The sequence below is a fragment of the Glycine max genome, chromosome 13 (genome assembly GCF_000004515.6).
Source record: "Glycine max cultivar Williams 82 chromosome 13, Glycine_max_v4.0, whole genome shotgun sequence".
NCBI classification, from domain to species: domain Eukaryota; kingdom Viridiplantae; phylum Streptophyta; class Magnoliopsida; order Fabales; family Fabaceae; genus Glycine; species Glycine max.
The window spans coordinates 41,665,597-41,680,675 of record NC_038249.2 but is presented as its reverse complement, the minus strand read 5'-3'; the positions used below and the strand labels follow the sequence as shown (position 1 = coordinate 41,680,675).

Genomic DNA, 15,079 nt, shown 5'->3' with positions numbered 1-15,079 from the left:
GTCGTGCACTATATATGTCTAGGGTTATGTTATGTTTGGTCTAGTTTTTTTTTCTGACTTAAAAATTATTTTTTCTGTTAAAAAAATTAAAATTTATTTAAAATTAAAACTAGATATTAGGTTCTTGGTATTATAATTTCAACCTAATTAACATCTAGAAAATGCCGTTTAACAAACAAAAAAATTGATAATTTTTTATTATTAATAAAAGTGTAAACTTATATCTCATCAGAAAATGTATTTGCTAGTGGACAGAGATAAAGAAAAGTATGAAAGAGATAGATGATTGATGAAGAGAAGAGGAGTGGTAGAAGAGAGAGAAAGAGAAGTTGATGAAAGAAATGAAAGAAAACATGCACCACAACTTCAAAATGAAAGAGTTCACAGTAATATGATAGTATAATAATACTGTGAAAGAGAAGTGGAATTTCTATTTTTTTTTATTTTTGATTTTACATATCATTTAAAATAATAATCCTTATGTATTTTTTATCATTTAAAAAAAATTGATATTCCAACAATTAAGTCCTCAAGATATTTTAAATTTACTTTAAAATAATCTTCTTTTCAAAACTTATAAAATATAGTCCAAATACATTGCGATGTATGAACATGACATAGCTTTAGGTGAAGTTTATAAGCCTTGAATCTTCTTCATTAATGAAGTCTTTTACTTCTTGAAGATCATGGCAGCAGAATGGAGAAGAAAGAAACAAGATTGGAGATGTCACTTCAAAGAAAAGATGAGTCAAGAAGAAGTTTACCATCATAGAAAAGTTATGAATAAGAGCTTGAAGGTAGGAGAAGATGAGTGGAGGGAGAGGGAGAGAAGGGGCACGAAATTTTGTGTCTCAAATGAGGTCTGAACTTTGAAGTATAATTCTTAAATAATCAAAGTTGAAAGTCTAAATGTCACACAAAATTGAAGCGAAATTTAAATTTATATTCAAATTTCACTTAAATTTGAAATTGAATTTGTGGAGCCAAAATTTTACTAATTATGATTAGTGAATTTTAGTTATGGTTTAGCTCACTAATCCAATATCAAGTCCAAGATTCTTCGTTAAGTATACTTAGGTGTCATGAGACATGTAAAACATAAAGGACGTACACAAAATGTAATTATATGATGTGACAATGAAATGTAGCAAGCAAATACTCACATCTCCCTTTAAAATTTAATTGAATTGGGTTTCTCCCAATTCAATTAAATTCATTTCCCTACACACACATCAAATATTCATTTAATGTATGTGAAATTACAAAATTATCCCTAATACAAAAACTAGTCTATATGTCCTAAAATATAAGAACTGTAAAATCTTACATTTTTAGGGTACCCTACCTACATTATGGAACCCTAAATACAAGACTCAAAAATAATGAAACATTAATCTAATATGTACAAAGATAAGTGGACTCATACTTAGCCCATGAACTCATAATCTATCATAAGTCTCATGAGAATTTTAAAGTCTTCTCTTGCATCTCTGATCCAATCTTCTTGAAATTTTCTATCTAATATTTTTAAGGGTAGGATTGCATTAGGACAGGACACAGGTCCTTTTAGTATAGGAAAAAGTTCATACCATATAAGATAAGGAGTGCTAGCAAAATCAAAAACAGTATTATCTAACATATTTTTAATTAACACTCTCTTATTTGCTAGAATTTATTTAAATTTATAAAATTATGAGTGAAACTCATTAAATAAAATATATGACTTAGCAATTTTTTTTAAAAAAAATCAATAAAAAAATTAATTTATTATAAAAAGAATATATTAAAGGATGTATTACTAACTTTGAAAAAAAAAATAGTGTTGCGTGCTCTCGCCGGAAAACGAACGTTGTTTTTGTATCGCTTGACCTTTCATTCTATTCTATGGGCCTAATGTCTTGTCTTTAATTAGGGATATCAGTAGTTGTAGGAATTTATTCAGGAGTTGGAAATTAGAATTATATTTTCTTTTTCTTGGTCAACAAGACTCCAAAATGTTGACTCTGGAGTCAGGAGTTGCATTTCGTCTGGTAATGGGAACCCAATTGATCCATTTTATGGATTTGAACATTTACATGGTTTTCTCCTTTTTGAAGTGTGAAATGAATGGATTCAGTGTAACAATTATTTTAAAAACGTTATCGCAACACATTTACTTTTTGGCCAGCCCATTTTGCTTAATTTGTATATATGAATCAATAATTGACTCGGAGAGGTTTTTATTTTTATTTTTATTTTTTAAATGTACTTGGAGAGTAAAACTAATGGTATTTTATGTATGCATCGCACTCATTTTTCCGGGTAAGATCGAGGGTTCAAACAGTTACTGATTTTTTTTGTCAGCAAATTATAAATATATATCTATATACAGACCAGTGATGTCACATTATATTAATTTGTTGTTTTGGATATAAAGTCCTCTCTTTCAATGGCGATAATCACTGAGAAGTATGATGATTCCAATTACTTCACTAGAAGCAACAAGTGGAACCAGTGATCAAGTTGCACAAACTTCCCCAATTTGTGATGAATCCTCCGATTCCTCAGCTCATGTGTATATTTTATTGTAATTTTAATAACTATTAGTAATATTTTATAAACAATACTTTATGGTCAATTTCAAATTTAATTATATTAATATATGATATATATATATATATATATATATATATATATATATATGATAATACTTTTATTATTTAATGAAATTTATATAATAATTATTTATATTAGATTTAGAAATATAGTAATCCAAAACTGCTGTCAAAATTCTAAATAAATATAAGTAGTATAATGAATTTTATGTTAATGTATTGAAAAATTCCCATTATATTTAATGTTTTATCTATATATTGGTATGAGCTTTTAAGTTTGATCAATTATATCATAAAATAAATTACAGATTATAATCATAATATAATAAATCTTTCCCGTGCATGCGGGTTAAGATACTAGCAGTAAAGTCTACATGTTAATGTTAATGGTGTTAATGGTCTTGCGCTCTTGCTGGTGAAACGTGGATTCGTGCAAAGCGGCTACACCAGCTGGAAAGCTGTATTTATTTTCATCAGGATTTGGGAGTGCTTTGACTCGAAGACATATCATAAAAGTTCTTATATATATAGTAAATTTATTTTAAAATGAGTAAATGGAGACATTTAAAAAAGACAATATATAGTAAATAAAAACATCAATATATTTGAATTAAATTAATAATAAATATAATTTTACTTACTACTTATCTTGGAAGAATAATTTTTACCGTATGCATCATTAACATTTGGTTAGTCCAGTACTCCTGTTGACAAACTTTTTTTAATTATCTAAAACCTCAATCACATGGATCAAATGATTTTTTTTTGTACGTTAGATAACTCAATAGTTAACACGTTTGGCACGATATGGCGATATGAACTAATCTGTTCTTTGGCAATTCTCATTTTTTTTTCCAATCTTACCTTTTATTACGTCACAACAATATATAGAAGTAATTATGGTAGCAGTGATTATGTTTTTCTTTTTTGTATTTTTCGGAGTTATTCTTTAAAGATGATCAGATATGGGTTATCTTTCATTGTATTAACGGCCAACAACTCTTTATGTACTTCTGCGGGTATTTCTTATACCTGTTAATATATTCTCTTTTGGCTTATCGAAAAAAAAAAAACATTCTAGAAATCATTTGAATAAATTCTTTCAATACAAAGAACAAATGTATAGAAAGAAAGAGGAACTCCCTTACAAATCCCTTTGGAAGGTCTAAACTCCTCCAAGACTTCTCCATTCCATAGCATCTTCATTGAAGAGGAGGACATGAAACACCAAATTAAATTAATCAACATATCAGGCCAACCATACCACAAGAGTATATTTGATAAAGATCCATTTGAGTCTATTATAAGCTTTCTTCAAATATATCTTAATGGTCATCCAACATGTGGACTTGCCTTTCTTTCGCATGGAGTGAAAGGCTTCTTGCAGTGTGATGTTATTCTAAAAATCTCAAAATATTGGTCGACCAAGATTGACTCGATTGGGTCCTCCTCGTAACCGGTTCATCTCCTAAATCGTGAGAAAACTCAGTTGGGGACCATTATCTTATGAAATCAATTAACAAGATTGACTATTGAACCCAATTAAGAACAAGATTGACTATTGAACCCAATTAAGAACAAGATTGGCTATTGTATGGTTCATGAGATTGAGATTTTCTACGACGTGGCTCTTTTAGATGATGAGATGACAGGTTGGGTGCACATGATGAAATGTTGGGGTTATGACTTATGATACAATGGGTAAATTTACAACTAAGGGGATTGTGTTTCTCCTTAAGAATAGGAAGGAGAAAGAAATTAAGAGGGTTGTGTGTTTACAAGGGTATTTTAAGGGGAAAGAAAGAAAATAGGAGTATATAAGTAAAAAATGGGAAGTGTGAAAAGCAACTGCCTAAAAAGTGTGAAATAAAAGACACTGGATCCCATTATAAATAAACATGGGGCTGAAGGCATGACTAAGGGTATTGCTATTGGTACTACTCACGGGTGCTTTTTCATGGTATTTCAAAATTGTCTCCTAGTATAAACCAAACATGATCCGTTTTGCAAATGGGGGTTAAAAAGAAATTAACTACGGAATTGAATCATGATTCTATTGTACAAGTGTATAACAAAGTTACAATTTCGTTGTTAAATTTTTTCATCCCATTTATAAAATGAAAACATGTTTTGGTTATATATTGATAGCTACACAAAGAAAGTGTGTTTCTGTTATTATGTTTTTTTGTCACTCTCACTTTTGCAACGAAAATATGTTTTCATTATGTAACTATCAATGTATAACAAAAACATTATTATATTTTTTTTAATGCACTTTATAAAATGCAAACACTTTTTTGTTGTATACTTGCACAGTGAAAACATGTTTCCATTTTATAATTTTTTTGTGAAAAAAATAACAATGTTTCCGTTGTTATTTTTTGCCTTGAGGGAGACAAGAGAAAAGAGAAGAGGTGGAGAAGTGATGGAGAAATGAGAGGAAGGGAGAAGGGATTGGGTGTATTGTGAAAGAGGAAGGGGAAAGTGAGAGAAAAAGGAAGGAGGATTGGAGGTGTAGGAAAAAGGGGAAAGGGTAGAATGGTCAAATTGCTTTGGTTGGTAGTGTGAATAACAATTTAGGTAGTGAAAATAGTTTTTCCCCTTGACTAATCATCTCCCCATTTGTAACCCATAGTTTGTATTAAACATCTCAACAATATTTCGCTCAACACCACGACATAGTTATTTGTAAGTTGTTATTTATTAATTAATTTTATATTTTGAGATTTTCAATTAAAAAAAAGGATTAGCTATAAACTCTTCTATTTGGTACAAAAAGTGACAGTGTTAAGATGTCATTTAAGCTGTTTTCAATGGATTTCTTTTATCAAAATTTTGTTATATGTAAATAAGCCGGTTATCATTATATGGCTCGTTATTATTTTTAAATTATATATATATGTGGGTGTGTGAGTTATAGTATAAAAAACATTTTGTTTGTGAATAAACTTTTTTTTACGAAAAGTGAATAAACTTGTTTAACATAATAGATATATGTATTCAGTTTTTGTTTTAAGTTATATTATAAATATTATTTTTATTCAAATTTAATATCATTTAAACATAAAAAATATTTTAAAACCATGAGTAGCACCGAATAAAACACTAGTTAGCAACTAATTGAATTAAGAACAATAAAATGGAATATAGCTGAAATATACTTTAAAATCTTGCTTCTACGATTCTACCTCTCTTTAAAGCTAAAAGACATGTATTAAAAGAATGGAAGTACTCAACATTTTAATATAACATTTCAGGCAAGAGTTACATGATCATTGAATTTGAATGGTTAGTTTTGTAAATCCTAACACGCAAGAAATAAAGGAAAAGATTGCAAGGTAGAAATTTTCAAGCATAGACTTTGTTTGTCCATGATTGAGTCTTTCTCTCAACTGAAATATCGATCAGTCTACTTTATATAGCACATACATGATCAGAAAAATTCTAGAGATCCTACATGCATGGTCGACACGTACGTGTCTCGTGCCTCTCCCTCTTTATAAAATGCTCCTCATGAAGTAATCACAAAACATCCAAAACCAGTACTAGTGAAGTTAACTATTACAGTAAGAAAGTATGGGAAGCAGAATGAGCCTTTTGATGTTGTTCCTTGTTCTTTGCCATGGCGTGGCATTAACAATGGGTTTGTGGAGGACAGAGGTGGAAGAGAGAGAAGAGGGACATCCAAGGCCAGACAAATTGTTCATGATGCTGAAATCCAAGCGCGTGGCCCAAACCGACGCTGGGGAGATGCGAGTGTTGGAAAGCTATGGTGGTAGGATTTTGGAGAGGCGCTTGAACATTGGTTTCATCAACATGGAACCAAGGTCCCTCTTCATTCCTCAGTACATCGACTCCACTTTGATCATATTCCTGCGTTCAGGTATCATTATACAATGCATATGCATGCATGCATTGTTGGGAATTTGAGAAATGAGAATTAATTACTTGGACATTGTTTTCAGGGGAAGCAAAGTTGGGATTCATATATAAAGACAAACTGGCGGAAAGGCATTTGAAGATGGGAGATGTATATCAAATTCCAGCTGGTTCTGCATTCTATCTAGTGAACATAGAGGAGGCTCAGAAGCTTCACATTATCTGCAGCATTGACCCCTCTGAGAGCTTGGGAATCGATATTTTCCAGGTACATGCATCCATAATAATTAAAAGAGAAGCCATACAATACACTTACAACAATTTATACAACATCATTTGTTATGTCTATTTGTTTCCACCTCATCATTTATTTACATTCCTCTCTTTCTCTCTCTTGATTGCACAAATTTTTATTGTTGTGCAATATGTATAAGTATCATTTCTCAAATTTCAAAACTCTGTTGCACGTGTTTTATATATAATTTTGAAAAAAATAAATCATGTGACTCGTTTGACCATGAGTAATCTTGCTAGATAGTAATTTCCAATATTGTTTCCTGTGCTATGTGTTGCAGTCCTTCTATCTTGGAGGAGGAGCCCATCCAGCCTCAGTACTTTCTGGATTCGAGCCTCAAATCCTTGAAACTGCTTTTAACGTAAGCTAATAACTTTTTTAATTAGTATATAACAGTTTGGAGAATCAAGTCACCAAACATGCACACACAGCAATATCAATAGTGTTTTATAAACTCACCCTGCAGGCATCAGGAGAAGAGTTGCGAAAAATGTTCACTAGGCAACACGAGGGTCCAATTGTGCATGTGGGGGATTCACATGCCACAAGCATATGGACCAAGTTCCTTCAACTTAAGGAGGAAGACAAACTGCAGCACCTGAGGGAGATGGTGCAACAAGAACAAGAAGAAGAGGAGGAGGAATTTGTTGCTGAAGAAGAGAAACAAACAAGTTGGTCGTGGAGGAAGCTCTTGGAATCTGTATTTGGGGATGAGATCAAGAACACAAGAGAGAAGGTTACAAAAAAATCCCCTCACTCTTGCAACCTCTATGACAGAAAGCCAGATTTCAAAAACAGTTATGGTTGGAGCGTTGCTCTAGACGGCTCTGAGTATTCTCCACTCAAAAGTTCTGGCGTTGGCATTTATCATGTCAATCTCTCAGCGGTATATATGCAAGCAATGACTTCAATATTTCTAAAGGAAAATTGATTACCCAAATGAAATTTTAGTTCTTATCCAAAAACAACACAAAAAAACTTATAAGAAGAATTCTACAGTGTTTGATTATGAAATTCTTGCAAAGTTGTAGTAATTATCTTTGTGCATGAATTGACTGCTATGGCAGGGATCAATGATGGCACCCCATGTGAATCCAAGGGCAACAGAGTATGGAATAGTGCTAAAAGGATCAGGCAGAATCCAAATAGTGTTTCCAAACGGAAGCAACGCAATGGACGCCCACATCAAAGAAGGGGACGTGTTCTTCATTCCAAGGTACTTTGCCTTCTGCCAAATAGCATCAAGGGGTGAACCACTTGAGTTCTTTGGCTTCACCACCTCGGCTCAAAAGAACAGGCCACAATTTCTGGTTGGTGCCACGTCACTCATGAGGACCATGGTGGGGCCCGAGCTTGCGGCTGCATTTGGTGTGAGCGAGGAGACCATGAATCGCGTGGCTAGGGCACAACATGAAGCTGTGATTCTACCAACTCCATGGGCTGCACATGCACATGATCACAAGGTCAAGGAGGAAGTGGTGGTGGATATTTTTCAAAAGCTTGCAAGGAATGAGATTATGGGCTTTTGATTTTTTGCTAAATGGTTAAGGGGAACATTTTGATAGTGCTAGTAGAATAAGGTGGAACATTCGGCTTTTTTTTTTTCTCTTAATGTTTTGAGTTTTGTTTTCCTTTTGTTGAGTTGATAATTGTGATCATTATTCACGAGTTGTGCTGATTAGTGAAATAAAGTCAACTGCTTTCATTTCAATTCAATCACCTACATATATTGGTTTCTCCTTTGAAAGTTGGAACACACCCTGAATACAATTTACCTTGCCTTTTTTGTTAGGCTTCTGGTTCTGAATAAAGCCAAACATTTCATTGCTAAACATAATAAAATAGAATGGTCACAACAAGAAGTGAGCACCCCAAAACCATATGTACATAAGACATTGCTGCAATAAATACAACACCCCAACCCAACGAAGCATAAAACAACTGTCAAACTTTTTACATAGAAATATCCCGCCTCAAGAAAAGAATGCTTCCACAAAATTTCTGACCAATTATAAGCTTCACGTTGGCCCTTTATTAAGATCAGCATGTCCCCCAAGACTTGCAAATACGATTCCACTTAATATGTATAAAAGCCCTGCTTTTTTGGTCATCTCTGTTGTAACCATAATTCCAAACAAATGCTGCATAATTGTGACAGAACCAATTTTAATTTCCAACAAAACATTTATCCATCTGACCATCCTCTGCACATCACTGTTTGACAAAAATCCTAACCAAACCTGCATATCAAAATTTCACACGCTCATATATTTATACATGCTGGTAGTACTTTCTTTCAAACATACTTCTCCACCCATAACAACTTGATAGCATACAATCAATTTATTAAATAAAAGGGTCTTATGTGTTATGACTTAAATATTGCACCGAACTTTCTATTTTATTTTTGGGTACTAATTAACTTTCTATTCCAATAAGTAGTGCTTTAGGTGAATTTAGGGTATTTTAACGTTAAATTAGAAAATAATTTGTTAAAATATTGAGATTCATTTAAAAAATATTTTTTTTTCAATAAATGTTTTTCTATCATACTAACATAAGAGGATCAAACTCCTTATCACATACTTATCACATTATGTTAGTTTTATGATTTGATTTTAATTAATTATTAAGAAAAAATATTAATATACACCTGATTTAATCATAAAAATAAATTATAAGTTAATTTGGATTGATTTTTTTTTATGTGTATGAAAAATTCGGATTGATTAGAATTCAATATTAAATCCAAATTCATGAATATGATTAAAAACAATTTGAATGGGAATGAATGTGGTGAGGGTGTTCTTTAAACATTAAAGTGCCAAACTATTTTACATTGTTGGTCTACTCATGATCTTTTTTTCTCTTTTAGTGTGAAATACATTTAAAAATACTTAATAATCATAGAGAAGATTTAGAATTTAAATAGAATACACTAATTTTGAATTTTGTACTTTCCCACTAATTCGCTGGCAAGTAGGTCCTGTCTAGTTTCTTTGTTCCTTCTTTTTCCATGAATAAAAAAAAAGAATTTAAATATAATACACGAGCACTATTTTAAAAATGTACTTAAATTACAATATATACTATTTTTTAACTAGTTAACAATGTAAAAATCATTATACTGATAATGAAATTAAATTCCAATGATTAATTTTAAGCATCAGTTATCACATCTATTATAAAATTAATATCATCTTACTAAGATGTAAGTGAAATAATGAAATTATAAAGAAAATAAATAATATAATAATTTTTAAATGAATTTATATATGTGAGTATTAATTTTGATTCAAATTGAACTAATTAGTAAGAAGAGGAGTGTTTTCCCATAAATAAAAAAGTGCTAGTAATATAGTCCTGTTAACACATATTCTTGGTTAAAATTTAGTGGATAACATTTCTCTTAATAACAATTTACATTGTGCTAAGAAGAAGAAAAAAAGTAGTATTAGCGAAGAATATATATATATATATATATATATATATATGAATCACGCGCATAGCACGTGGCAGGAAGATCTGCAGACAACATTTGGACGCGGTAGAGAAGAAAGAAAGGAAAGGGTAGGGTAGATCAGGCAGGCTTCAGTTCAGCCATGAGAACTCACACTCACACTTACACTTATACTATTTTCTCTCTAATTCTTCTCTCCTTATTTCTTCGAACCCATTCCGAGGTTATAACGTTAACCTCTGATACATTTAATGATAAGGTAGCTTACTTATTCTCTCTATCCAGATTCCGCTTTTTCATGCCCCAATTTACTTTTTTAAATCCCAATAATACTATTTTTCTATCGAAACTAATTGAAGTTTGCTTCTTCAGATGCAAATAGGGATGTGACTTGTTTAATTAGGGCTTTGTATGTATGCGTACATGAGCTTATGGGGGAATTTTATTTATTTATTTTGTACAAAAAACCTGTTATGGAAATGTATATGATATCATTTCTCAATTACTTTTTTTTTTTTTGTCTAGATCAAGGAGAAAGACACTGCATGGTTTGTGAAATTCTGCGTTCCCTGGTGCAAGCATTGGTGATTTACTCTTTTATACAGTGCAATAGCCTACACTTGATTGATGCTGAACCTGCTGTTTTTTTTTTCTAACTTGTAAAATAATAATAATGGTTTTCAGTAAGAATCTTGGTTCATTGTGGGATGATTTGGGGAAAGCAATGGAAGGAGAAGATGAAATAGAGGTTGGAGAAGTCGATTGCGGCATGGACAAAGCAGTATGTTCCAAAGTTGATATTCACTCCTATCCTACCTTTAAGGTTTTCTATGATGGTGAAGAAGTAGCCAGATACCAAGGTAATTACAATTTTTTCCTTTGCCGAATAATTCACTTACTCAAGCTTAGCCTTTCTCTTTTAACACCATCAATAACCAATTATGATTTATGACTAGTTGATGTTTCATGTTTGTGTGTGTGTGTGTGTATATATATATATATATATATATATATATATTCCTTGATTTATGGTGTATAATTGCCTTTGATTAGGATAAATATATTAGAATTCTTTTGGGGTTCTTACTTGTCAAGTTTGGAAAAACCAAACAGGGGATCAACTCAGTTATTGCATCTATACAATCAATCTTTCTATGCACATCATGAATGTAAAAAGTTAAATAAAAAAGGTTAAGTCATTTTGATGGCTCTAACCTCTAACCCTCACACATATTTTCACTGATGAATGAAGGTGCAAGGTGGCACCTTTCACTTGTGCTAAATAATGATGATTTTATGTTGTGGTTTATGCCTCTATATAGGAGGGTATCATGTGTTTCCACATATCCTACCAATAAAATTCAGTGATTCAAAGCTCTTTTTTATAGTAATATTTTCCCACCACATTTAGCAGTTATTCAAGTCACGGGTACTTGAAGGGACAGACTTCTGCCAACTACCTGTTAGCAGTGGATTTAAGCTTTTTTGTGATCTGTTTCCAATTTATTTAATCATCCCTGAAGAAAGAAAGATTTTCTTTAATTAGAAAATTGTGGTCTTTTTATCATAGATTATTTTATTACTTATTCGTTTGAGTTTTATGTAATTTATTTAGAGGACACTTGTAACAGCTAATCCCCTTATCCCAACCAAAAGCTAAGGCAAGAAATGATAGATCATAAATCTAATATTTTTTTTTTTTCTTTTGCATGTGGTGTAATTGGTCAGGTACAAGAGATGTTGAATCAATGAAAACCTTTGTTTTGGAAGAAGCTGAAAAGGCAGCAGCAAAAGCACTTGAAAGTAACAAAGAATTATAACAACTTTTGAGGTATGCTACCAAGACACCCACCCACCCTCTGCACCTATATTCTTCTTTTCTCTCTATGGAGTTTTGTAATAGTGCCTAAGGGGGGGACTTAATCTTGGATGGTGGTGCTAAATCAGTCTGTTTGGTAGCCATCTTTCTTTCTATTTAACCTCTCATACTTATTTTTGGTAAAGCTGCAACTTAGGATATTTTAGTGAACTAGCTATCAGTTTAGGATGAATTAACTGGAAGAATAGTTAATTAAGTTGACATATGAACTGAACTATTCACCATTCTTTTGGTTAATCATCTTAGATTTTAAATATATTCGCTGCCATATTCTAAATTATAATTCTGCCTTTAATTTTTTCATGTAATGAATTTACTATCCTTTTATATTGCATGCCAATTGATTGATTATAGTTTTGTCAGGTGCAGTCATTATCTGGATTACAACTAGCTCTTTACTGTGGGTGGTGCACATCCCAGATAAGTAATCACCTTTGGGTTCAGGCTGAGACATTCATTCTTCTCTGTTCTGATCAACATTTGTTTGTTTGACGTAGCAGTTGTGAGTTAAGAACTAATTTCGTACACTACCACAATTTCTTTCTGCTATACTCCACAATTTTCTTTTTTAGGTTTATTTATACTCTACTAAACTGATAGTGGCTTGTCATGTTTAAAGTTTCAATATAATGATCAGTGAATTATGAATCGTACCTCAGGATTTGTTTATATAATCATTTGGTCTTTTGAATGCTCATTATTTTCATGGGATTATACCATCCTAATATCCTATAATGGCTTTCTTATGTGCAAACAAAGCATGCTGGAAAGATGTGTTGATAGACAGTGCAGGAGCACGAGTAACTAGTTTCTCATCCTCACCTCATTAATATGCTAAGTAGGGAAAAAATCTATTTATTTAATCTATGGATAATCATTTAGTTATCTAAATTTAATCTGCAACAGAATATATCTTTAGCTAGTAATATGGATTTTTTTGTCATCCCTATAAATGAGGATTAATTTTACACTAAGCTACGTGATTTTGAACAGTAATGAGAGTGTTCTGAAAATAACTTGCTCTTGGAAAGGGGGGGAGGATTTCTTGCATTTATAACTTGTCCATCCAAATGACGTGCTATTTTTTTATAGAAATTAAGTTAATTAGAAGATTGATGGATTCGTGAGCTTGTGGTGTGTGTGAAAGTGAAAGAGAGCTGGCTGTAATTCATGTGACGATGAACGAATGGAATAGCCATGAACTTGCTCTTGGAAAGGGAGGGATTTCTTGCATTTATAACTTGTCCATCCAAATGACGTGCTATTTTTTTTATAGAAATTAAGTTAATTAGAAGATTGATGGATTCGTGAGCTTGTGGTGTATGTGAAAGTGAAAGAGAGCTGGCTGTAATTCATGTGGCTTGACGATGAACGAATGGAATACCCATGATTCAGATAACAGAGATAATAATGGAAAAGACTCAAGACACTCTTGACAAGGCTAATGATGGGTTTTTTGTTGGTTGGCCTTATGTCTTGCAAAAGAAAATAATTTGGTTTAACACAAATCATGTTTGCTTCTCTTTGGTGATTTCCATTTCAAGGTTCAAGACATTTTGAGAATATTTCTCATCCAAATGCCTAACAAATTGCTTATTAAATTAGAGTTCTCATACTTAGTAATCCCTTACTATCTTTTAAAGCATTTTGTCTTAATTTGGACAATTATTACCTTATTTTAATAAGAATTCATGAGTCCATAATTTGCTTATAGAAGCATTCTCATCTGATTTTGTCACAAATAATTCTTGGGGAAAAAGTGGAAGAAAAATACATATATTTTGTTCACAAAATATGAAGCTTACCATTGTGTGAAATCAATTATCAAGCATGTCATTTCAATCATATTTTCAACTTTTATAGACTGTTTGGTAGAGTCGAGAGAAATTTTGTATTTTTTTTTTTTTTTGGATCCACACCTTTTACCTTTAACTTTAATTAAAAAAAATCTTATATTTTCATTGTCTCTATTTTTATACTCTTAAACAAACATACCCTTATAGAAAATCTTTGTGAATGAGAGCAAAAGATTCAACTCGACTCCCCACATTTTTGGGAGAAAAGTGAATATGACCACATTGAACAAGAGAAAAGATTGAGTACTAAATAGCAAGCGCTCTTATATAGTAAAATTGCATCATTGCCTCATTGACAGGACATCTTATTTTTTGCTTATGTATAACCCATGTTTTGATGTCCAAAAATCATGGTGGACATGCTCAAACGACAAAAACAAGTAGTATAAAAGGAATGTTTCAACTTATTTAACTAACTTTTGCAAATTTCATAGAACTCAAAGGAGCAAGAATTCTCTGTCTTGAAGAGCTAGAGTTGTGGAAACAACATTGTGGAACTTCAATCGTCACCATGAAATTAAGGCCAAGTTTATCTAATCTTCAATCTTATTCTTAAAAAATTGAGTTGAAATGAATTTCGATTATTTTAGCGAGTTGGAACGACCCATGTCCTGTTCTGATATGCATAAGTAATTACTTGCTTTTCTAAATTGCTTGACTCTCTTACGTAATATGTTGTAGGTTTGTTTAGCTGACAAAATATCTTATTTTAAAATTTGAAGTCAAATAGTGATAAATTTATAATATTGATACTCGGTTAACAAAATCCTTGAAAATCATATATCCTATCTCTATTACTTACAACTTAAGTGATTGGATGTGCCAAGTTAGCTTTTAAAAAAATAGTGCATGGTTAGATTAAAATTAAGAAAATTTAAAAGTATTTTTTATTCAATACCATAATTTTTTCTCTTCTTCATTTCTGCATCGGAATTCACAATATACATTAAATTTCACAAAAGCACTTTTGAAACTTTAAACCAAACATATATATACGTATCCTACTGATATCTCTACGTATAATTGTCCAAATCAGCCATTATGCAACACTACTGATATCTCTACCGTAAAGCATATATATACGTATCCTACTGTTTTCCTCATGCCTGCCATACT

The 15,079-nt window shown here is 31.7% G+C and overlaps 2 protein-coding genes across 4 annotated transcripts; both read left to right on the top strand.

Moving 5' to 3' along the window:
- Positions 1-6,148: 6,148 nt before the first annotated feature.
- Positions 6,149-8,615, top strand: LOC100818796 (germin-like protein). The gene is made up of 5 exons (XM_003541953.5): positions 6,149-6,477; positions 6,560-6,741; positions 7,049-7,129; positions 7,235-7,654; positions 7,836-8,615. The coding sequence occupies exons 1-5, from the start codon at positions 6,171-6,173 to the stop codon at positions 8,295-8,297; spliced, it is 1,452 nt and encodes a 483-aa protein (XP_003542001.1). The 5' UTR covers positions 6,149-6,170; the 3' UTR covers positions 8,298-8,615.
- Positions 8,616-10,271: 1,656 nt separating this feature from the next.
- On the top strand, positions 10,272-12,805 carry LOC100814374 (protein disulfide-isomerase 5-1-like). Of its 3 annotated transcripts, none has more exons than XM_014765211.3 (5): positions 10,272-10,487; positions 10,754-10,812; positions 10,913-11,088; positions 11,957-12,059; positions 12,462-12,760. In XM_014765211.3, the coding sequence occupies exons 1-4, from the start codon at positions 10,371-10,373 to the stop codon at positions 12,046-12,048; spliced, it is 444 nt and encodes a 147-aa protein (XP_014620697.1). In that variant the 5' UTR covers positions 10,272-10,370; the 3' UTR covers positions 12,049-12,059; positions 12,462-12,760. The 3 variants fall into 3 exon arrangements, with proteins under 3 accessions (XP_014620697.1, NP_001402682.1, NP_001239828.1); NM_001415753.1 differs by having other exon boundaries at positions 10,274-10,487; positions 12,477-12,805; NM_001252899.3 differs by having other exon boundaries at positions 10,274-10,487; positions 12,471-12,805.
- Positions 12,806-15,079: the final 2,274 nt, after the last annotated feature.